This window comes from Amphiura filiformis, chromosome 5, assembly GCF_039555335.1.
Source record: "Amphiura filiformis chromosome 5, Afil_fr2py, whole genome shotgun sequence".
NCBI classification, from domain to species: Eukaryota; Metazoa; Echinodermata; class Ophiuroidea; order Amphilepidida; family Amphiuridae; genus Amphiura; species Amphiura filiformis.
In genome coordinates, this window is record NC_092632.1 from 77,482,794 (window position 1) to 77,507,671 (window position 24,878).

The following is a 24,878-nucleotide window of genomic DNA, read 5'->3' on the forward strand; positions in this document are numbered from 1 at the left end:
TCTTTCACAGAGGGAATGTGAGTTTCAAATAGAATAGACAGTGTAGTAACTTCTATTTGAAATATTAACTCCAATTGTGGAAGATATAGGTAAACCCGTAATACAGAGGGAGTATGGGTTTCAAAACGATCAACCATGACCAATTACATTTGAAAAACATACTCCTGCTGTGGAAGATATTTCCAAAACCTTCCACATGGGGAGTGTGAATTTTAAATGGAATAGCCCATTAATCTAAAGGAGATTCCTTTTTTTAATCTGAAGAATATTTCTTTTTTTGTTATCCAAAAAAGATATTTTTCTCTGAAATGTTTTCGATATAAAAAGGCCTTTCTAAAAGAAGGTTGAAGACTCATTGATTTACAAGGAGACATAATCTGTTCTGAGTTATGTAAGCTATCCACCAGTGGAGCTTCTGCGACCCCTGCGCAGAACTTCCGATAGTGGATTATCTGCGCACGGCGAAACATATAGGCCCTAAATAATATTTCTTACTTTCTACCAATTAATAATTCATGAGATGATTAAAAGCGTGCGCCGAAAATCCGTCCGTGGATTCCCTGCGACCGTCAAGTAGAATTACTCCACCGGAGCTATATACGGAGGGGAGTTTCAAGACGCGGCGCCGAAAAAAGTCCGACTGTGGATTCCCTGCGACCGTCATGGCGAGAAAAAACTCCACCGTTCTGACTCTAAAAATATATATAATATTTCTTACTTTCTAAGTTATTTTTTTAACATGTTTTTGGCTCTTAGCGGAGCTAGTGAGCCTTAGTCATTGTAGTCAGTGAGGACTGTATTTTTGCTACAAATTTTGGCCACTTGCGTTCTTGCTTTTTATGCTAAGGTTTCTTTTGTTAATGATATTTGGCTTTGAAATTACATTCCAAGGTTTGCTTAGTTATTTAGCAATCGATTGCACTCCTTTAGAAGTGAATTTGGGGTGGGGAAAGTACTTATTTTGAAGTGAGAAAAGTCAAAAGTCGTCATGAGAAACAAGTCATTTCTATCGTTTTGCTTGGTTCCTGTATGCGCTAGAGATTATTTTGGTCTGAGTAATTTAAGTTGTGAGATCATGGCGGAATTGACGGATTGCACTATTTTTCTTTGGGAAAGTGACCTTTTATCATGAATTTTTGCGGTGATCTCACATGGATAGAAACGTGATTGGATGATTCCTTTGTCCAGATTGTTTATTGAGTTCTCGGGAGTTTTGTTACCATGGGACAACACTTCAAAATATTTAGAGACCAGCGGCGTAGTAATTTAATTAAATGAACGCTAAATAACCAGGGTTGCCAAAAAAATTCAGCCCGAATCGCAGGTCAAATAATCGAAAAGTCGCCCAATTTTTTTCTTTACCCTTTGTATTCTATGGGGCAGGAAATTGTCCCGGGGAAAATCTTCAAAAGTCGCCTAATTGGGTTACCAAATCGCGGGTTTGACAACCCTGAAAACAACGTCTCGACAGCGAAGGTCACATCTGGCTATTCATTATCATTGTTTGTCTGGCGCGCTTACAGCGTGGGTTGGGAATTATGAAAATCTGTAAAAATTACAATTTTGCGGAATATAGGGTGGGTTTCTAAAAAGCGTGTGAGCAATATATAATTATAAAGCGTAGGGGTAACGCTACCAATTGAAAAAAAAATATAATAAAGTAATTTGATGATCTGTTAAAAAACATTCATATTTTCTTCATAAATCTGGAAAGAAAATGTCAAAAATTAATTTGCTGATGTTTTCAATTCATACGACGTCACCTGTAGTAGAATTGACGCGCCGTGAGTTTTATGAATGAATATAATTTTCAGTCTCTACATCAGCCGCTTTGGCCCGCTCGCTCACACTAGAAGTGGAGCGATCCGAACCACAGCGGCCGTGTAGAGAGTATAGACTGACGTATTCATGTATTCAGGATCTCACAGGTATCTCAGCCTTTTGCCCATTTGCCCATGTGTTACTTTATGATAAACAATCTAAAGTCGTATCTTTTCGATGCAGTTGCAGTGATGCAGTTTTGCCAACATTTAATATGTCGCAAATGTTTCAGATGAATAAGAAAATCATGAGTGTTTGATAGATGAGGATAAATTCTGCATCAATTCGGATTCTGAAATGGATTGATGGCGCAGATAATGATAAAATGGACCCGAAGTGACTGTATGAAACGCCGATGTTCAGTCTTCCGAATTTGATAAAGTAATGCTGTAAACAATCTAAAGTCGTATCTTTTCGAAAGATGATTGCAGTTTTGCCAATATTATGTCGCAAATGTTTCAGATGAATAAGAAAATCATGAGTGTTTGATAGATGAGGATAAATTCTGCATCAATTTGGATTCTGAAATGGATTGATGGCGCAGATAGTGATAAATGGACCCGAAGTGACTGTATAAAACGGCGATAGCGCCGATGTTCAGTCTTCGAATTTGATAAAGTAATGCTGTAAGCTTTGGTCACAAACACTGCATAAGGGTGGGGTTCAATTTTTGATAAAAAGGGTGTCTGTCTAAAAAGTGTGGGGAAATATAAATGGAGGGGTTTGACCCCTGACAAACGTTCGAAATTTGTAGCTGCTACAACTGATCACTAGAATCTGTTTGTTTGTCTGTGTCTGCCTCTTCTCTCAGAGACTAGTGTAGTAGTAGCTCGTTCACGTAGTGATTCCGTTGTCCCACTGGCCTACAAAACTTAGATTGCATGGCGATCGGAGTGTTATCGTCAGAGCACTAGCATAGTAGGGGAAGCATGTTCCTCAAACTTGGTGGGTGGATGCATCTTTAGTACAACAAGTCACACATACAATATATTTTCTCAATTCGAATTTTATCCTTTCTGGGTATGACTGATTTTGTTACCGTAAAATTTGTGTCAATTCCCGATATCACATAATAGTACCGTACACTATAAATGCACCACATTTTGTAGGCTCCAATTGCTGATTACATAAATGAGAACAACTGGTAACCAGCGGCACTGTGCAGTACCGGTCTGTTATTCAATTGCGTTGTGTGTGGGTTATGTGTATTTTATGTGTAAAATGCCTATGTGGTGATCCACCCAAAAAACAAAATCATCAGATCCCTGGTACTAGGTGCATCTTGACCCCAGCATAAGTTTGTATTGGTTAGTGGGTCAAGGTCACCTGAGGTCATCCAGGGTCATCTGAGGTCAAATTTGCAAAAACTGTTGTAGGGGCATGAAACCGTGGGTACAGTCAACATTTGGAGTCAAATTTCGGGAAGGTCATCCGGGGTCACCCAGGGGTCATCTGAGGTCAAATTACTAAAAACTTGTATGGGCATGAAACTTGGTGGGAACAGTCAACATTTAAAGTCAAATTTTGGGAAGATACTAAAAATTGTCGTATGGGCATGAAACTAGGTGGGTACAGTCAACATTTGGAGTCAAATTTTGGGAAGGTCATTTTGAGGTCATCCGGGGTCACCTGAGGTCAAATTACTAAAACTGTCGTATGGACATGAAACTTGGTGGGTACAGTCAACATTTGGAATCAACATTTTGGGAAGGTCATTTTGGGGTCACCCAGGGGTCATCTGAGGTCATATTACTAAAAACTGTTGTATGAACATGAAACTGGATACAGTCAACATTTGGAGCCAAATTTTGTGGGGTCGCATGTTCCTCGAACTTGGTGGGTGCATCTTGACCCCAGGCAGAACAAGTTTGTATTGGTTAGTGGGTCAAGGTCACCTGAGGTCATCCAGGGTCATCTGAGGTCAAATTAGCAAAAACTGTCATATGGGCATGAAACTTGGTGGGTACAGTCAACATTTGGAGTCAAATTTTTGGAAGGTCATTTCAGGGTCAACCGGTGTCAACCAGGGGTCATCTGAGGTAAAATTGCTAAAAATGTTGTATGGGCATTGGTGGGCACGGCCAACATTTGGAGCCTAATTTTGTATGGTCGCACAGAACAAGTTTGTATTGGATAGTGGGTCACGGTCACCAGAGGTCATCCAGGGGTCATCTGAAGTCAAATTAGCAAAACTGTCGTATGGGCATGAAACTTGGTGGGTACAGTCAACATTTAGAACCAAATTTTTGGAAGCTCATTTCGAGTCAGCCAGGGGTCACCTGAGGTCAAATTACTAAAACTGTCGTATGGGCATGAAACTTGGTGGGTACAGTCAACATTTGAAGTCAAATTTTAGAAGGTCATTTCGGGGTCATCTGAGGTCACCATTTAGAGCAAAATTTTTGGGAGGTCATTTCGGGTCGTCTGAGGTCAATTTAGATGAATTCTAATAGTTGCCAAGGCTTTCTATAGTTGTTGAAAGCTTCAAATACTAAAAAAGGGATTTTAAAATTTTGCAGAACAAATTATTCTTGCTGATTCAGTAGTAATTTGCACAATAATGAATTATTTTCAGATTTTGCAACTAATAGTAATGCGGAAAAAAATAATAATGCGGAGGAGGAAGATTGACCACCGCATCGAGTTTCAAGGACCGTATTGAATATTTAGGGGAATTTTTTCAAACTGAAGGTTTAAAAAAATTGACCGACCTACCAACCTGTTAGCATTCGACTCCAAGAACAATTGCTTTCCCACAAAAAAAGCGTAGAGCCACAGCGCCATTGGTGCTCTTGTTTAAACATGAAACTTGATGCGCAGAACTGACTCTAAACATATAGGCCCTAAAATAATATTTCTTACTTTATACCATTTAATAATATTAAATCATAACAATTCATGAGATGATTAAAAACCGTGCGCCGAAAATCCGTCCGTGGATTCCCTGCGACCGTGCGCAGAATTACTCCACCGGAGCTATATACGGAGGGAGTTTCTGCTTACGTCGCCAAAAAAGTCCGCCGATGGATTCCCTGCGACCGTCGCGCAGAATTACTCCACCTGAACTATATACGGGGGAGTTTCTGCGCACGCGCGCCGAAAGACCGCCAGCGGCTTCCCTGCGACCGCGCGCAGAATTACGCCACCTGAACTATATACGGAGGGGAGTTTCTGAGCACACGTGCGCCGAAAAATCCGCCCGTGGATTCCCTGCGACCGTCGCGCAGAATTACTCCACCTGAACTAGGCCTATATACGGAGGGGAGTTTCTGCGCACGTGCGCCGAAAATCCGACCGTGGATTCCCTGCGACCGTCGCGCAGAATTACGCCACCTGAACTATATAGGCCTCACGGAGGGAGTTTCTGAGCACGTGCGCCGAAAATCCGTCCGTGGATTCCCTGCGACCGTGCGCAGAATTACTCCACCGTAACTATATACGGAGGGGATTTTCATTGCACGTGCGCCGAAAATCCGACTGTGGATTCCTTGCGTCCACCGTGCGCAGATAATCCACTATCGGAAGTTCTGCGCAGGGGTCGCAGAAGCTCCACTGGTGGATCATGTACATACATGCTGTTCTAGTTCCTATATCAGTTTTGTAATGATGAATGTAGCCTTAGTTTGGCCAATTGCTTGTATTTATATAGGCCTATATCTTTCCTTTTGGTAACTAAAGCAAAATGTAAACAGAAAAACAAAACAACAAAAAGACCTGTACAATATTAACAGTGATTAAATTGCAATCATTTCATCAATATTGAAACTGCTTACTTTTTCTTCCATGTATGCAGAGAACCAACAGTGTTGAGCAAATGGCCCCATTCCAAGTACAAGCACAACACATGGGCAAACCAAGAAGAAGCAACTCATATATAGGTTAGTGTTATACATATCATTCTTTTGTAACAATACCTGGGCAGAGTGCACTATCGTGCAGTAGAATGTAATAGCTGCCTTATGTAAAACACCCATTGTTTGCAGCACAACCCAAGATATTACCTTTACATGTAGTTCTTCATGTGTCATTGCTCAAAAGTAAGTACACATATATATATTGCATTATTGCAAATGGCAGCTATTACATTCTACTGTACTTACGATGGTCTTGCACTCTGCCCATGAATTGAACCGAACCAAATAATGTAACATAAAATTTTCATCTGCCAGACATGCTGGATGTGATTTGGTCAGTAATGTTATCACTGTGATTAATTTTCTGTAGTGTGAACAATCAAAATCATCAATTATTTAGGAAAAGAAATACAGAGTGTATATGATTTGTGTGTTGTGGGTGGGGTGGATGAGAGGTGTGTGTAAGACATGATTGGGGAAATGTTTTCATAAAAAGGATCACAGAAATAATAAATCAAGTGTTTCAAAAGTTAAGTTAAAGCTACTCTTGACAAAGCTTAACAGTAGTATTCTTACTGCTGGCGTGTTGAATCCGAGTTGTGTATTTTCAATGAATACCCAGTTGTATTCGCTTATTAAATAATTTTTCTGCAATTTCTTGAAACAAAACAGACACCCCTACAGATTTTCCAGGTATGTTTAGCTCTCTTTCTCTTCCTTTTTTTTTTTACTAATAACTCTATATTCAGAAACTGGATGGGCAAATTTTGCTTGGAAAGCGTGTCAAGTGTTGTGAAAGCATATTACAAAAGCATATTACAAAAGCACATGGTTTATTAGCATTAGAGATGTGTTTATCTTGCTTGTCCATTCAGATTTTGAATAAAAAGTATGTGGTTTTTTTTGTCATATAAAAGCCTGCCAACTTTTTACATTTTTAAAATAATTTATCTATAGACATTTTTTCTGTGATGTCACCATGCTCCAATTAGCAAATATTGGGACTGTAAAAAAGCATTGCCTGTGCACACATGCATGAAAGTTTAGACCTACGTTGTATAATATTCATGTACACGGCACTGCACTCCTAGATTAAATCTGCATTCACAATATTATGCGCTTAAGGTGGTACTACAACCCTTGATAAATTTGTGACTGTTTTTGCATTTTTCTCAAAAATTAATAACACACTGGTAACAAAAGTTATGTATATTATAGGGGCAAGGAATCCAGTTACTACAGTGGAATTTGAGTGACTCAAGACAACTTGCACGTTATTTATGATAAGAAAAGAGGTACCGCTAGAATGTACCTCATTTCTTGACATAAATAATGAACCACTTGTCTTGAATCACTGAAATTTCAGTGAAGTAATTGGATTCCTTGCCCTATAATATACATAACTTTTGTTACCAGTGTGTAGTTATTTTTGAGAAAAATGCAAAAAATTAGTCACAAAATTTATCAGGGGGTGTAGTACCACCTTAAATCTGCATTGTATTGTTATGATCCTACAAAGTGCAAAGGAAATGGAAAAAAAATGTGATGCAAATTTGCAAGCCAATTTTTGTATTTATTATCATAATAATTGTCAATGTTTACACAGGCCATGCGCTCACCACTACCTACATAATTGCAGCAAATCCCACAACAGTGTTTGGGTATGTGGGTGCAGTTTTTTGAGTTTGAATTTTAAAGCCTCACATGTGCCAATCCGCAAATGTCAATTTATTTAAGAAAGTCAAAATTCACTGTTCATTTGTCCACAAGCTACAGTGCATTTTTTTGTCTGGCTACTCTATCTGTGCTTGTTTTGAACGCATTCAAATGCCTCAGGTGATTTTGTTTAAAGTTGGCTGTCTTTTGTATGATTTTACTCACCTCACTTACTCCATGTTTACAACCTCACTTACTTACTGCCTTTTGTATTCCACTCTTTGATTTGCTTGTGTATGTTTTATTCTTATGTGTAAAGCCATGTTGTAACATTTCCATAACAAATAGATTTGTATATCTTTTCCACAAAATGTTAGATTTCACTGTCAGATATGTCCCCATTTTAATTTTAACTTGAACAGGTAAAGGTAAGGCAACACAAAGAAAATCACTATTTAATATCAGCGCATATGACGCCAATGCATGTCACTGATGTCAATCCTGACCGAGTTTGATCCTATTGATGTGTTGTGACCTTCCCATCACGCCGTGTACGGACAGTGTTATGGGCATTGCGTATACATTTAACTAATATTACGACATACTACTAAAGTGTTGGGTTTTTTCAGAGAAGGTTAGTTGACTAAATTGCATTACACTTGTGTAAAAATAAGACTTTTGAAAAACATTGAGGGCGTCCTCCTCAGCAAATGTTACAATATGGCTTTAACTGATGTAAGTATTATTTGAAATATCATACAAAGAAGACCTACAAAGGTGAAGTATTTTCTAGATGAGTAGCTACAAACAGATTTGTTAATTTTACAAGTTTGAAATATAGAGTGTGGTTATAAGCAACTAACATTGGCTAACACTTTAGTGAGTCATATTTTATTAATTTTTCTACCAAGGTGAGAGTTTGCGTTTTAATTTCGGTTTGTAACAGTAATTTGTAATTTCGAAAACCATTCTGTACTAATTTCACTCGATGTACAGAGTGTTTCAAAACATATCTATGTATGTATGTAATATCTTTTCCAAGTTTATGACAACATGAGTTAACATCCCATTAATATCGTTGATCTAATCTTGAATCCTGAACATGACTAATTATTCCATGAAATCCAAGAGCATAGGTATTTTGGATCATTTTGGAAGCATAAAAAGTGTTACTTGTGTAACCAAACACAGGGGAATGCGGTTGATATGTAGATGACACAGAATTAAAGACAGAGAATCGGGACTCGACCGCCATCTTGATACATGCATGGAGCAAAAATTGGGGGTATTCGGTTTCCCTCGGAATGCACTCGAGACCTTCGTTGTCATGCAAGCGCGACATGGATGAAGGGCGCATTTGAGAGACGCACTTGTTGCGACCTGCACTTGAGTACCAAGACGCTTAATGAGCGCAGAATTGTTTTCGTTCGTCTCCGGCAACACCATCGGCAATGACCCGAATACCCCCAATTTTCTCCCCATAGCTGACGGCTCGATTGTACGTGGCGGTATAGGGAGTCCTGGTTCTCCTTCTCTAATTCTGTGGTAGATGATTATAATTTTGATTTCCAGTAGTCTGTGTACAACAAGGTGGTTGTTAGTCAATTGAGTAAATGGGCTATTCCATTTCAAGTCCACTACCCCTGAGGAAGATTTTGGAAATATCGTCCACAGGGGGAGTATGTTTTTCAAATGAAATTGGGTCATTTTGAAACCCATACTCCCCCTGTATTATGGCTATACCTATATATTTCACAACTGGAGTGAGTATTTCAAATGGACGTTACTCAACTGTCTATTCTATTTGAAACTCATACTCCTTCTGTGGAAGAGCTTAGCTAAATCTTCCACAGGGGTAGTGTGAATTTTAAATGGAATAGCCCAATGTGCTCTAAGATAAACTTAATACCTATCCGATCAGACCTGTAACTTAAATGTGAAGGACAGAAGGAAAGATGTATACTATTTGGTGGTATTTGTGAAATAATATTTTAACACTAACTTGATAACAACTGAGGGCTTATCATTCACATAATGCCTGTTTGGAAACAAAAATAGACATTACTGATACATATTAAATAAAAGAGTTCTGGTACAGATCCAATAAAAACTAGACTAAGCTGTGGTCTAAGACCACGAACACAGCCGTGTTGTTATCCCTAATGACCTTTGACCCCAAAATATATGAAAACGCCCATAGACATTGGCTAATGTCAATGCATGGGTGCACGTGGCACCACTTTGCTATGTTATTTGTGGCAGAAGGGGCATTTTAAAGGTTTTTCGTCTCATACCGGAAGTGACCCCTTAATGACCTTTGACCCCAAATAAAAAAATACCACATATGAATTGGGTAACCACAATTCATGTGTTAACATACCGTTACTGTCCTATGTTTTTTTTAGCAAATAAAACATTTTGAAGTTTTTTCGTTTTATACCGGAAGTGACCCCTTAATGACCTTTGACCCCAAATCTGTGAGGACCCCATAGACACTGGGTAATAACAATGCATGTGTGCAAGTGGTGTCACTGTCCTACGTAATTTGTGGGAGAAGAAGCATTTTAAAGGTATTTCGTTTTATACCGAAGTGGCCCCTTAATGACCTTTGACCCTAAATAAAAAATACCACATATACACAGGGTAACTACAATTTATGTGTGAACATACCGTTACTGTCCTATGTTTTACTTAGCAAATAAAAAAAAATTGAAAATTTTTCGTTTTATACCGAAGTGACCCCTTAATGACCTTTGACCCCAAATCTGTGAGGACCCCATAGACACTGCATAATAACAATGCATGTGTGCAAGTGGTGTCACTGTCCCACGTAATCTGTGAGAGAAGAAGCATTTTGAGTTGAAATCACGTTTTGACCCCTATGACCCCTGCGTGACCTTTGACCCCACGAGTTTCATATGACATGTAGGGGCATGGTCAATGATGGTTGTGACCAAGTTAGGTCAAAATCGGTGTAAGCATGTAAGTGCTAGAGCAAATGTAGTGGTCGGCAGAAAGAAGAAAGAAAGAAAGAAGAAAGAACCTGTAAGAAAAAAGACACAGCCGTGACTAACGTCACGGCTGTGTAATGAAAGTACTCACTAGATATATTTCAGTTCCTATCAGGAACCTTGTTCACTCTGCAATGACTGTAGTGTTCCTGATAGGAACTGAAATATATCTAGTGAGTACTTTCATTTTTATTGGATCTGTACCAGAACTCTTTTATTTAATTTGACTTTGAACGATCCTGATGAATCTCATCAATAATTACTGATACATTATGAATGAAAATCAATCGACTTAAACCCCCTATGGAAGACATAACCTGAATCTCCCATACTGGGGGTGTAAATTTGAAATGGAGTCACCTATTCAGGTTATCCAACTTGATATTCACACCCCATATGTGCAAGATTAAGGTCATGTCTTCCATAGAATCACCCATCAGGTAACCCAAATTGAAATTCACACTTCCTGTGTGGAAGATCATGTCTTCCTAGGAGCACATGTCTTAGGAGCATGTGTGGCCGAGTGGATAAGGCGCCCGACTCATAATACATAGGTTGTGAGTTTGAGCCCCGCTCGTGCCAACGTGTTGTGTCCTTGGGCAAGGCACTTTATCCTCATTGCCTACTGGGGTGGGTTGGGGTTGGATTGGATGTTTGTATAGTTGTTTGTTTCAATGTTGCAATATTGGCGCTGATTAAGCTGCTGCCTGCAAATTGCATTGTGTCTGTTTAGGTGTGTTTAATGTTCAATTCTAGCAATTTGACCTGCGGGTCACCATTAGAGTTTGAAATAAAACCTTCCTTTTTTTTTTTTTTTTTTCTTCAACCGGGGGTGTGTGAATTTCAACTGGAATACACTAATTTGGAAGCTTAGTTTTGATAACACTAATAGTTTGTGACTTTTCAAATATCTTTTACTTGATGGTAATACTGCACAATATACACTTCCAAAACATCTACATACTGTATAACAGGATATTGTAGCGGTATTAATTGTTCGCAATTTGTAACTGTTGTAAGTAGTTTTGTGATTCATTTTATTCACGGTTTCAAACATCTTCACATTGAATGAAGCCCTTGGTTATAAAATATTTCCAAAGGCTTTTAAATTTGCGGTTCTAAAAGTAACCGCAAAAAGTGCGGTTCTAAAAGTAACTGCAAAAAAATAAAAAACCTCGCAAACAAAAAGTTTCATATATATTGTAATAAACAAGGTTGTCTTCATATGTCCTTTAAAAGAAACCAATGAAAATTGGTATTTGACTCCTTGGTAGCACTGATACTTCATTTTAAAATGCACCTGTTTGTATTCTTACCTGACTCTGAGATTTCCTTTGAAATGTTTGTTTTATGTTCTCACCTGAGATTTCCCTGATGTGGCTTATAGTTCTGTAACACTTGATTTGAAATGCCCTCCCTATTCCTAACTATTCCAGCCCTATGGTGACTTTCCTTACCGTTAGTATACAAGCACAATCTCACATGTTCGCTAGTTGACCATTCTATTTTACCATTTACTAGGTTGTAAACAAACAATAGAGATTGCCTTGATGTGATTTATATTTATGTAACACTTGATATGTAAAGCCTGACATGCCCCCCTCGCTATTCCTAACTATTCCAGCCCTATGGTGACTTTCCTTACCGTTAGTATACAAGCACAATCTCACATGTTCGCTAGTTGACCATTCTATTTTACCATTTACTAGGTTGTAAACAAACAATAGAGATTGCCTTGATGTGACTTATATTTATGTAAAGCCTGACATGCCCCCCTCGCTATTCCTAACTATTCCAGCCCTATGGTGACCTTCCTTACTGTTAGTATACAAGCACAATCTCTCATTTTCGCTAGTTGACTATTCCATTTATTAGGTTGTAAACAAGCAATAGAGAACACAGTTAAGACATACCCATTAGCCGTATCGCCAGGTGTATCACATAGTGCCAGATGTTAAAGTAGATTTTTGAAAGCTACACAGCTGTTTTCGCCAAACGTTTATAGTCAAACGGTTTATAAACGGATAAGGAGCCAAATGTTTGTTAAACATTTTTGTAAACGTTTAGTAAACGTTTGTGATCGCTAAATGTTAGTCAAATGTTTGGTGAAAGCGGCTATGTATTTTACCAAAGTTATCCATCACTATGTGATGACCAATTTCGTGAAATCTCAACATCCATCAGGCTATTCCGGTTGAAATCCATACATTCCCTATGGAAGACTTCGCTATAATCTCCCACACAGGGGGGTGTAGATTTTAAATGGAGTTATGTTACCCAACTTGAAATTCGCACTCCCTGTGTGGAAGATTAAGGCCATATCTTCCATTGGAGGAGTATGGATTTCAACTGGATTAGCCCGTCAGTATGGATTTTACCCGATTGTTCATATCCGTGAGTATGTGATTCAACCGACGATATGTTGAGATTGATTGATTAGCTCAAAGTCCTTTCTTCTCTGTACCATTGTCATTGTAAACAATAATTAGAGTCTAGTCAGTAGGTTAGGGTGTTTGTTTCAAGTATTTGATTGAACATAGAATTTAACTAAACACATCACAAGAAATAAGTCCCCCTCTCAACATTTCGTCATAACATCGTCAGGTAAAATTTTGTACCAATAAATCCAACTTTGAAAAAATTATATGACTGTGCTAATTGTTGTGGGAAAATGAAAGATGTCTATGACTTGATGGCTAAATTAGCCCAAATGGAAGACAAAAACCTGCACTTTTCAAAAGTCTCAAAGTAGGCCAATGCTTGTCACATAAGTTGGCTTGTTACTAATGGAAAAACACATGCGGTTGAATGCAGTTTAAAATCCCCACCAGGTGAACATTTACTCTAATGTGTAATCAATTCATGATCATTCAGCTATTCCTTTCTTGGTTCAGAGCTCAGCACAGTACACCTTCCAGTTATCAAGCATAGGCCTACTTTGTGACTTTTGAAAAGGCCGGTTTTTGTCTTCCAATTGGGCTAATTCAGCCTTGAAGTCATGGACATCTTTCATTTTCACACAACACTAAGTAAACCGTTATAATTATTTCTAAGTTAGTTTTATTGGTACAAAGTTTTACCTTGGGATGTTATGACAGAATGTTGAGAGGGGGACTTATTTCTTGTGATGTGTGAATATTCAAAATGTGACCCCCTGTAATTTTCAGTCCGATTAAGTTTTCTTAACAATACAAATTAATTGGCATAGTACTTTGTATTGTTTTGTTTTCTGTACAGGTGCAATCAATCAAGCAATCAAAGATGATTTGGGCAAGTGCAATGTTGGGGCAGGTCTCCAAGCCACCGTACAAGTGTTCATCACCCACTCGGCAAATGTATTCCTACTGGAGCCTGCTACACATCCATCTTCTATGGTTAGGGACCATGTAAGTTATATCACTCAATAACCATTGAGTGTGCTCTGTGCTCTGTCCATCTTCTATGGTTAGGGACCATGTAAGTTATATCACTCAATAACCATTGAGTGTGCTCTGTGCTCTGTCCATCTTCTATGGTTAGGGACCATGTAAGTTATATCACTCAATAACCATTGAGTGTGCTCTGTGCTCTGTCCATCTTCTATGGTTAGGGACCATGTAAGTTATATCACTCAATAACCATTGAGTGTGCTCTGTGCTCTGTCCATCTTATATGGTTAGGGACCATGTAAGTTATATCACTCAATAACCATTGAGTGTGCTCTGTGCTCTGTCCATCTTCTATGGTTAGGGACCATGTAAGTTATATCACTCAATAACCATTGAGTGTGCTCTGTGCTCTGTCCATCTTCTATGGTTAGGGACCATGTAAGTTATATCACTCAATAACCATTGAGTGTGCTCTGTGCTCTGTCCATCTTCTATGGTTAGGGACCATGTAAGTTATATCACTCAATAACCATTGAGTGTGCTCTGTGCTCTGTCCATCTTGTATGGTTAGGGACCATGTAAGTTATATCACTCAATAACCATTGAGTGTGCTCTGTGCTCTGTCCATCTTGTATGGTTAGGGACCATGTAAGTTATATCACTCAATAACCATTGAGTGTGCTCTGTCCATCTTGTATGGTTAGGGACCATGTAAGTTACATCACTCGAGTCATCGTTGAGTGTGTTGTGTGCTCTATAGACCGACGCCCTCAGTTGGTCAATGTACAGGTTTATGACTGAGAAACTTTGTGTCAGGGAATTGATTCTGCGTAGTTATTAACCTTTAACCTGCATCTGCAATTTTATACGTACAAATAGCCGATCATCCTGTCATTCAGGGGTGTAAAGATATGAGTGCATCAGAAGTCATGCTAAGGTTTGCAATTAAAGTTGCACATGCATTTTTTCTTGTGTCTGTTACGTTTTGAATGCTGTTATTTTCAGTCGGCACTAACAAGCATAACACAATGATACCTTCAGTTGGTAGGAGACAAGGGATTCATTAAGTTATTCAGCTTCTGATTGGTGAAAATTATTCAGTTTTTGTTACTGCAGGCATCAATAAATTCCAACTTATGTCCACATAAGCCACATAATTCACATAAGCGTGTGCCAGTCACACATAATGCAACACACAACTAGCGTAAATGCTGATACCTGATATTATGAATCTCTTCTCTTTTTTTTGCCAATCAGAAGCCGAATAAATTAAGGTGTTTTCTACCAAAAAAAAGTCAAATAAGCACAAGCAAACTATCTGTCAAAATAGAGACAAAATCTATTTACTAAAATATGTTGAAAGGCAGAGGTGGGAACCTTCAAAATGGCAGCGGGTAAAGGGTCATCAAATACAGTGGTGATGCTGGCTTAATTCAAGGCCTTGGGTTAATTCCTGCCTAGGTTTCAAGAACATGTAGCTGGACAGAAGGGCCATTTTACCAAGTTCCAGAATGCCTAGATAGCATATATTATAATCATTAAATTACATATATTTTTTATATTTCAGGTGGATATTTGTAAACGTGTGCTCAAGTTATTTAAGCACATAGTAATGAATGTGAAAATGGAGAAGAGAACATGGTAAGCATATTGATTGATATTTATAGGCTTCAATGGACTATTCCAGTTGAAATCTATTCACCCCCTATGGAAGACATGACCTTAATTTGTAACACAGGGTGTGTGAATTTCAAATGGGGTTACCTGAATGGGTGACTCCATGTGAAATCGACACTCCCTGTGTGGGAGATTAAGGTCGTGTCTTCCATAGGGGGTGTATGGATTTTATGTGTAATAGCTCAATGTATAAAGTGTATCTGGTGAGATGGAACCATGTCACTGAGGGTTGTGGTATCACATTAATTAGAAATGAATTAATGCCATAATAATGCACATATTGAACATGATGATTTGATGCAAACCTCATATTGGTCAAGGAATTAGGAAGTTATCCATTGACCTGTAATTGAATACATGACCTCTTTATTACCAGCCATTGAAGTGAGCTTTACAACAGTAGAGATTTGATTTGCTTTAATTCATCAATATTCAAAACCGAGTTGCAAATTAGATTACATTATATGACATTATGGGAAACGTTTTTAACACAAGTCTCCACATACATAAATAACAGCCAGTGAAAAAAATTCACTGGCCATCCAGGATTTGAACCCGGGACCTACGGATCACCGGACCGGTGTTCTACAAACTGAGCTAATGAGTCAGATGGAGAAGAGCAGTGATGTTATTGTCCATAGGCCTTCTGTTCAATATCCGTCCTCTATCATCTGCTAATCTTTGTCACTGACTGTCATTAATGTATGTGGAGACTTCTGTAAGAAACTTTTCTCGTAATTAAGTTTCCACATAGTTGAACTTTATTTCGGCACATGACATTGTTTTATGAATAACTTCGAACTTTTTTGTCACCAGGGAGCAATTACTAATGGTGCTATTACGGGTAACAGAAGGAGTTTTGGGAGGTAATCCCAGCCGACCAAGAATGTCGCTGGGCCAACAGCTTGCTCAAAATCTCTTTCAGGTAAGATATTACAGGGCATGTCCACCACAAGGGTATGAATTGACATCTTAACCATATATTTGTTGGGTTTGTTTAACTATGTAGAATTGGTTGTTTAACTATGAAGAATCTGCCTTTGATAAAGATCCTGCTAGGATCGAAAGCTCAGGCCATTAACCAAATTTGTATGTAGAATTTGATTAAACATTCCATATCTTTCCGTGTTTTACCCTTTAAACATCAGTGAATGGGAGGAACGATCCTCGCAATCAGTTCCCAGTGCTGCATTGTTCCTCTTTAATGGACTATATTCCAGTTGAAATTCATACACCCCCTTATGGAAGATGTGTCCTTAATTATCCCACACAGGGAGTGTGAATTTCAAATGAGGTTACCTGAATGGGTGGCTCCATTTAATATCTACACACCCTGTGTGACAGATAGAGGTCATGTCTTCTATTGGGGGTATATGGATTTCAACTGGAATAGCTTATTTTTGTATCTTTGTAAAAGGGTTCTACCTTGTCTGTAGTAACTTTTTTTTAACGCAGTAACTTCTTTTTAACCCAGATTTTTTTTAGTGAATATGAACCTGTCAGCTTGTTGTTTTGTCTTAATAAAATGGCTGTGTTCAATGCAATCTTTTAATATTGCTTGGCAGCAAGTTTGATTGATGTTAAATGGTTGCTAAGTAACAAGATAGAACTGACAGGTACAAGGTGCTTAGCAACTGATATGATTTGATGTATTGGTTGCCATGGTGATATCAAGTATGATTCCTCCAAAGGATGTTCCCCTGTTTATAGTGGATTGACATATTTATTGTCAGGATGTTGATGTTTATTTAGAATGGTATATAAACATAGAGCATTTGAGGTCTGTGACATGCATTTCTCTGTCTAAAAATGTTGTGCTGGGAGAAAAATATTAACGGCATTTGTTTACATTTTGAGAGCGTGCACAGCGTAAACACAGAAGTGGGGTTCTGATTGGCTGATTCAACCGTATAACAACAGACCGATAAACTGACTGGTTGAATATGTTGGTCAGCGCAGATCGGCACGCTTGAAGGGAACACAAAGCTCCGCATATGTCACTCATTAACAGGGCACTCGCATAAATCTGAGCAAGGGACTGCCATTCTTTTCTGAAACCAAGTGTACTAAGGTCATTTTTAAAAGTCTTAAAACAGCGAGTAATTTTGTATTTGTCAATCAGAAAATGTAGTTCATTAAAAAAATGTTTTGCCCTTCTGTATACTATAAAGCCTTCTCATTCAGTACCGTCTGTTTTAAAAGTATACTTCCTGAACGTAATTATTATTTCATGCTGTTTTGAACATTTGATTGACTTTAAAACCCTGGTGTCTAGATACTGTGTGTTCTTTATATCTTGTAAGAATATACTCACAAATGTCACCTAGAGTATGATGTGTCCTTCAACTGTTGTCACTGGAGAAATGTGTGGCAGCCGCAATAGGCACAAACATTGGGTATTTATTGTGTGTCTTTGTGTGTATCAGTCAATGTAATTATGATGGTTGACGGGAACAAGAATCTCAAACATGTGGCTCATCCTGTAGATATGTTAGCGATCTTTAAGTGTGTCAAAATTATTTTCAGGAATAAATTGAGACTGTCAGTAATGCATCAGAACAAATGAACACAATAAGAAGCAAATTTACGGTAGAAAAATGTGCATTTTCTTAAGTGTGTGGGTGTTTTTAAATATCTATAAACCATAAATGTGTTAAAGTCTGTTCAGAATATGGTCAAATGTGACACAATTTAATACAATGAGACCAAAGTCAGCAATAATGAAATTAATTAGGCGAAAATAGGAGTAAAAACATTTAAAAATGTGAGAAGAAAAATATTTAAAAAGTTGCATCCGAGTATTCTAGGGACTTAAGGATTTCAACATCCTTAAGCTTTGGTACAGAGCAAGTTAGTATTAATAATTACTCAATTATCAACATTTCCAAATTTGGTCTGAGTTGGATCAGATTTGTGTCGCAAAATGTTAAAGCTATAATTTGGTGGAGTATTTTTATCACACAGACGTGCACAAAATGTGTCCATTATTTGTGATTTTGATTTGTTTTAATGTTTCAGTTAATCTATGGTTTACCCTTTGTAGAAATCTTATCCAGTACACCTCATAATAGAATAATTTCCTGAACACAGGCATGGTATTTATAATCAAGATCATTTTGTTGACTTAAAAACCCTGGTGACTAGATACTGTGTGTTCTTTATATCTTGTAAGAATATACTCACAAATGTCACCTAGAGTATGATGTGTCCTTCAACTGTTGTCACTGGAGAAATGTGTGGCAGCCGCAATAGGCACAAACACTGTGTATTTATTGTGTGTCTTTGTGTGTATCAGTCAATGTTATTATGATGTTTGACAGGAACAAGAATCTCGAACATGTTGATTATGTTGTAGATTAGTGTGTCCACCTGATGACATTTTTCTTTCATATAATTAGAATCAACTTGTCTCTAGAAACTTAATTCTCTCAAGTTTTTTATGGTTTCTTAATAGCAATATACCATATAATGTGATAACGTCGGATAAGAATGTGAAATATTTCAAAGGTTTTGAGTTTGCAGAGTATTATTCTCATGCAGGCAAACACAAAATGTGCCCATTTATGTCATTGTAAAATAACTTGCAATCAAAGAGCTTGCATCATTGGACCTCAGACTTCACCATGTTTTTTGTGGCTCATTGATGGGAACTAGTGCACTTTGAAGATTATTTTGCCATACACCTGTCAAACATTCATGCACTCACCCCTACAACAGGGGTGTGAAATCTCCTCTTGTAAGCTGAATTCCTCTTTTTTGGAAATATTAGCTTTTTCTTTAATTTTCAGCCCATTTTGAGCATATTTCAGTGCTTTTCCTCTTTTTTGAACAACTTTCCTCTTTTTATGCCTCCACTGCGAGGCATACTGTTTTTGCACTGTCCGTCCTTCCGTCCGTCCGGATGCTGTATCTCGGGCATGGATGGGCGGATTGACTTCACATTTACAGGATAGGAGGGTCATGGTCAAAAACCCTGGATACTTTTTTTTGGGTGGGGTTCAAGGTCATATACTGAGGTCAAAGGTCAATCTGAGGTCAAATATAAAAACTGTTATATGGGCATGAAACTTGGTGGGTACAGACAACATTTAGAGCCAAATTTTTGGAAGGTCATTTCGGGGTCATCCGGGGTCACCAAGGGGTCAACTGAGGTCAAATTACTAAAAATTGCCGTATGAGCTTGAAACTTGGTGGGTACAGTCAACATTTCGAGCCAAATTTTTGGAAGGTCATTTTGGGTTCATCCGGGGTCACCAAGGGGTAAGATTTGTACACATTTAAATCGCCCCATGGTGGAGGCATCCCATTCGACGCCTTGCGTCGAAAACACCCACCGAGAACCGCGAATGCTGAGAACCGCGAAAGCCGAGAACCGCTCTAGTTTCAGTAGAGGTCACTCACACCCCTGTTACAAATGCAAAGCATTCCTAATATGTCTTTGGTAGGAAATGCTTCAGTTAGACTATTTCGATCCTCAAAGGTGACAATTCAATATATTTTATTTCCTGTAGTATTGCATACAGGTCTATATGAAGTCTGAGCTTACCTTGTCTAACCTCATTGGTTACACAATGTTTCTCCAGTAAGTACTTGCAGGATTACTTGAGCTTGATACAATCTATGAAGCACTGTAACCAGATTTGATCCACCCTATTCACAAAGTACAGTAAGCCAAAAAATTAAGGTACCAGTTATGTTTACCCCCTGTGTATCCTAAACAAAGACAGATATGTCATAATTGGAACCAGCAGCCAATAGCTGCATCTTTTAGCTCGAATTTAAGCCCTCATTCGTTGAAATTGTTCAAGAAATAAAGACATGACGATCCAAAACCCCAAGGAAGGTGCCAATTTAAAAGTTGCAGTTCCCCCATTGCATGCGCTATTGATTTGTACACAAAGCGTTCGTGAACAAGGGAACTAGCGATGCGCTTCCATTGATTAGCACGTTAAAACTTGATTATGTCTCTTCAATAGGTTTTAGATCACCGTTTCTTTAATTCTCAACCAATTCCAACAAATAAGGTCTTGAATCAGAGCTAAAGAGTTCAGGTATTAGCTGCTTGTTTTAATTTCGACATATGTGTCTTTATTTAGGATATATAGGGGTGAACACAACTGGTACCTTAATTTTTTGGCTTACTGTATGTGCAGGTGTAAAAATTAACATGTAATCATTATTTTTCTTGTTCCTTTTTTGACAGACTTTAATTGTAACATGGATCAAGGCTAACTTGGAGATTCTGGTTTCCTCTGATTTGTGGGATAATTTTCTCAGGGTTTTGTCCTCACTCACTCATTGGGAGGAGCTTATTAGGGAGTGGTCGGTAAGTTGTCAATCATCCTCTCTATTTCAATTTTTTGCTATAAGTGTTATCTGCGATAATTTTTTGCAGTTTTTGAAATATATTATTCAATTTGTTTTTATGGGTGTTTTTAGTTAGTTCTTTGGACTACAATATAATTAGAGAATAAAGGTATCATTTTTAGCTACTGTCGTGCTAGATCTAGCATCTCATATAATACAGGCGACATCGATAAGATTATTTTAAGTGGAATGAGGCGTAACCAAGTTGTTTTACACCAATAAATAATGATGTGGCCTGTGTTATTTGAGAAAATATATGCACAACGGGCTAAAAACAATACCTTTTATTCTCATTCTTAAACAATTGAATTCAAATAGAAAATGTTAATCATAATTATACCAAATTCTAATCAAATAAATCCTATATTTTACAAGGAATTACCTAGGGTTTAGAGTCGATCAGTCCTGTTGTAGCTATGTGTTTGATTGGATCAAATAGCGACTATGAGTATCGCGTCAATGCGTACACACATGTTATATCATGCCATATAACACGGCTAAGAACCAATAAGATTTCAGGATTTTTCTGAAGTGTTTAAGAATGTTATAATATGAAGCTAAATCTGTCAAATTTGCATTTATACAACCCTACCATTGTTGCATTTTTCAGAGAACAATGGAAACGTTAACGAGAGTTTTAGCCAAGCGTGTTTACAATTTAGACCTGAACAACCTGCCACTGGACAAACTTAGCGGAACCAGGTCAAGAAGAGTTATAAGAACTGCCAATAATAAGCATAGTCCCAATAAAATGGAAAGACGGACACACGAAAGAACTTTTTCTCGTGGTTGGGAGAGGTCAGATTCTGGGTCTCCCAGAGGAGCTGATGATACAGATGGTAGGGACCGTGGGCATGGTAATTACAACAGAGGGCCTACCGTTGGAAGTCGCGATGACCTGGATAGGTTAAAACAGAGGGTGCCGTACATGAGGGAGGTGTCGTCCCGTGAAGAAGCAGCTGAAATGATAGCCAAGATGAAGAACTGTGAAAGCAGTAAGTAATGTGTTAATGAAACAGTTGAATGAACAAATTTTAATCTTAACCCAGAGTAGCCAGCACACATAAACGTTGAAAAAACCCAGTGCATCTGGCCGAATTCGAACCGGCGACCTTTGTATTACTAGCACAGAGGCACACTGGAGAAGAGCGAAATATTTAAATCTATAGGTATTAGATTTGAATGGTTAAAATTTGTTCAAAAGATTAAAATGTGTTCATCCTATATAATTTTCAAAGCAGGTGAATACTTGGGTATATAAATCCTCTCTATTGTCACATAACACAGGGATGAATTTTAAGATTTTTAAATATCATTACAAAAGCATAGGCCAATTCAGGTTGTCAAGATTCTCTCCAGTATTTTAGGATTTTCTTTTAATATATACGTACATCCTTGCATTGATAGCCTTCTGCCCATATTACACTAAGTCATCGCAAGGGGTGTAGTGTTTCTTTGTAGTCTAATGCTGGTTTCATACTACCCTGCCGCTTGCCGCTGAGCGGCGTGGCGCACGCGCATTGCAGACAAACGGACACAATCAAGGCTTGTCATTGGTTGAAACGCCCTGCCGCTTGCCGCAGCGGCAAGCAGCAGGAAAGTATGCTGGAGGCTTAACTTCTGTCACTTATTGGAAAAGAAAATATATACGTACATCCTTGCATTGATAGCCTTCTGCCCGTATTACACTAAGTCATCGCAAGGGGTGTAGTGTTTCTTTGTAGTCTAACTTCTGTCACTTATTGGAAAAGAAAATATATACGTATATCCTTGCATTGATAGCCTTCTGCCCGTATTACACTAAGTCATCGCAAGGGGTGTAGTGTTTCTTTGTAGTCTAACTTCTGTCACTTATTGGAAAAGAAAATATATACGTACATCCTTGCATTGATAACCTTCTGCCCATATTATACTTAGTAATCGCAAGGAATGTAGTGTTTTTTTTGTAGCCTAACTTCTGTTACTTATTGGAAAAGAAAATGGCCGATATCCAATTGATAAGTCGCTGGCAAGCCCTGACGTCGTCAAATCATAACCATTTGACAACATTGTTTCTATGCCGCTAGCCAAGACTTACTCCTGTTAGGGACTGTGCAAGCTCTTCCAGTGTTTGATAACTGGTGATTTTTGAATGGCACACTGTGAATGCTTGTATGATTTGCCCTTTAAATGATGATTACCTTGCAATTGTGACGATAGCAGTTGCAAGGGGTGTAGTGTTCTTTGTAGCCTAACTTCTGTCACTTATTGGAAAAGAAAATTGCCGATATCTAATTGATAAATCACTGGCAAGCCCTGACGTCTTCAAATCATAACCATTTGACTTTGGCAACATTGTTGCTATACCGCTAGCCAAGACTTACTCCTGTTAGGGACTATGCAAGCTCTTCCAGTGTTTGATAACTGGTGATTTTTGAATGGCACACTGCGATTGCCCAGTTCACCTTGTTGTGATGTAGCTGCAATTAATTGCCCTTCACCACAACACCTTGATATCTACTTAAGGAATATAAGTCACACATTATTTATCCATGTCTATTTATTTTGTTATTTATATAATTTCACAAAGCATTACCAGAATATGTAACAATGACTGAATATGTTTATTTCTACAGAGCCTTTGCCGTTAAGTATGTCTCAGCCAGCATTAGTGAGATCAAGATCAGCATTTGAAGAAGATGTAATCCCTGAAAACGATGTGGTCAGAAATAGGACAGAGTTTCAAAGAAGTAGTAGCCTAGGTGATCTGTGTGAGAGAGAACCTCTTCAAAGACTAAAAGGTGGGTAATACTGATGCGGTGTTTATATATGGTGTGTCATATCCATTGTGGTTTCTTGTATTAATAGCATCGGTGGCGGTACAATACCGTCCAACATAATTGCCACATCCCAAAAACCCAATATTGTTTTATTTTGGCCTACAGACAAGCGAGTCATTCTGTTTGAACTGTTGGTGCCATTTGAGCCGAACATTGGTAAAGCCAACTCTATCAAGCATGATCGGTACGCTTCCCTTGCTTCCGCCATTACCAATGCCGGGTATGATTGCTCGTTAATTGCCATCGAAGTCGGCTCTAGAGGCTTGATTGACACCGATGACAAAAATAGGCTGACTCGTTTGTCAAAACAACTTAACACCCCAAAACAATTCAAGGTATTGAAAGACCAAATTACCAAGTCTGTTCTCATGTCATCTTACTCAATCTTCAACTCGAGACATGAGCCAAAGTGGAATGTCCAACAAGTCATATAACTGTTTTCTCACCGCCATGTTGTATTTCCTCATTGCTTATGTGTATATTTGGTGTTTGTAATTGTGTTTACCCTTGCCTGAGATCGGTATGGATCTCAGTTGATCTTGATCTTCTTCTTTTGGTTAATAAAGATGATTAAATAAAAATACAGAATTCTCTAGTTCAGTTCACAGTTTATTTTCATCAAATACCAAGTATACAATAATTACAATGGTTATAAAAAAAAACTTCCACAAACACTGGTTAACGTGGTGAAAATGAAAAGGATACCACTGAAACGCAGGGCGTGTTATTGTGGCACCCTTGACAAAAACAAAAACATAGAAAGATAATAAATACATTTGGAAGATATTTGCCTTGTTGGCAAGTAAACATCTCAAAAAAAGTAACTAACCCCCCTTAAATAATGGCCATTATTCAAAAAGGGCCTATTGTATTACAAATCTGTAAAGTGCGCTGGAAGCAGAATTTATTTCTGCGCATTTTGACACCTCATTGGATACGATAGCCCAGAAAACAATAAAACACAGGTCAATTTAATGTAGTGAGGTCCAGATTTGAAAGTTGCACTTACATACAAATTTTTACAATACAAAAACACTCAGATATCATTACACAGACTTCCTTACATTACACTGAATGAAAAATCAATAGAATTTACTGCAACTTTCAAATCTTGGGCTACATTGATTTAAATGTACGCTGTGATGTTAATATTTAGTCAATTGCTACAAATGAGGTGTCAAAATGTGTAGAAATAAATTCTGCTTCCAACACAGTTTACAGATTTGTAATACAATCACCCGTTTTTGAATAATGGTCATTATTTAAGGGGGGTTAGTTACTTTTTTTGAGATGTTTATATACTTA

At 38.1% G+C, this 24,878-nt stretch overlaps 1 protein-coding gene across 1 annotated transcript in view; it reads left to right on the forward strand.

Moving 5' to 3' along the window:
- Positions 1 to 24,878, forward strand: part of LOC140152403 (ral GTPase-activating protein subunit alpha-1-like) — a 210,080-nt gene that overhangs the window by 74,424 nt on the left and 110,778 nt on the right. The window contains exons 13-20 of the mRNA XM_072174709.1: positions 5,615 to 5,699; positions 6,348 to 6,368; positions 13,580 to 13,728; positions 15,278 to 15,351; positions 16,204 to 16,312; positions 20,591 to 20,713; positions 21,365 to 21,749; positions 23,370 to 23,534. Of these exons, the coding sequence (XP_072030810.1) occupies positions 5,615 to 5,699; positions 6,348 to 6,368; positions 13,580 to 13,728; positions 15,278 to 15,351; positions 16,204 to 16,312; positions 20,591 to 20,713; positions 21,365 to 21,749; positions 23,370 to 23,534 (1,111 nt within the window). The remainder of the gene's footprint in view (positions 1 to 5,614; positions 5,700 to 6,347; positions 6,369 to 13,579; positions 13,729 to 15,277; positions 15,352 to 16,203; positions 16,313 to 20,590; positions 20,714 to 21,364; positions 21,750 to 23,369; positions 23,535 to 24,878) is intronic.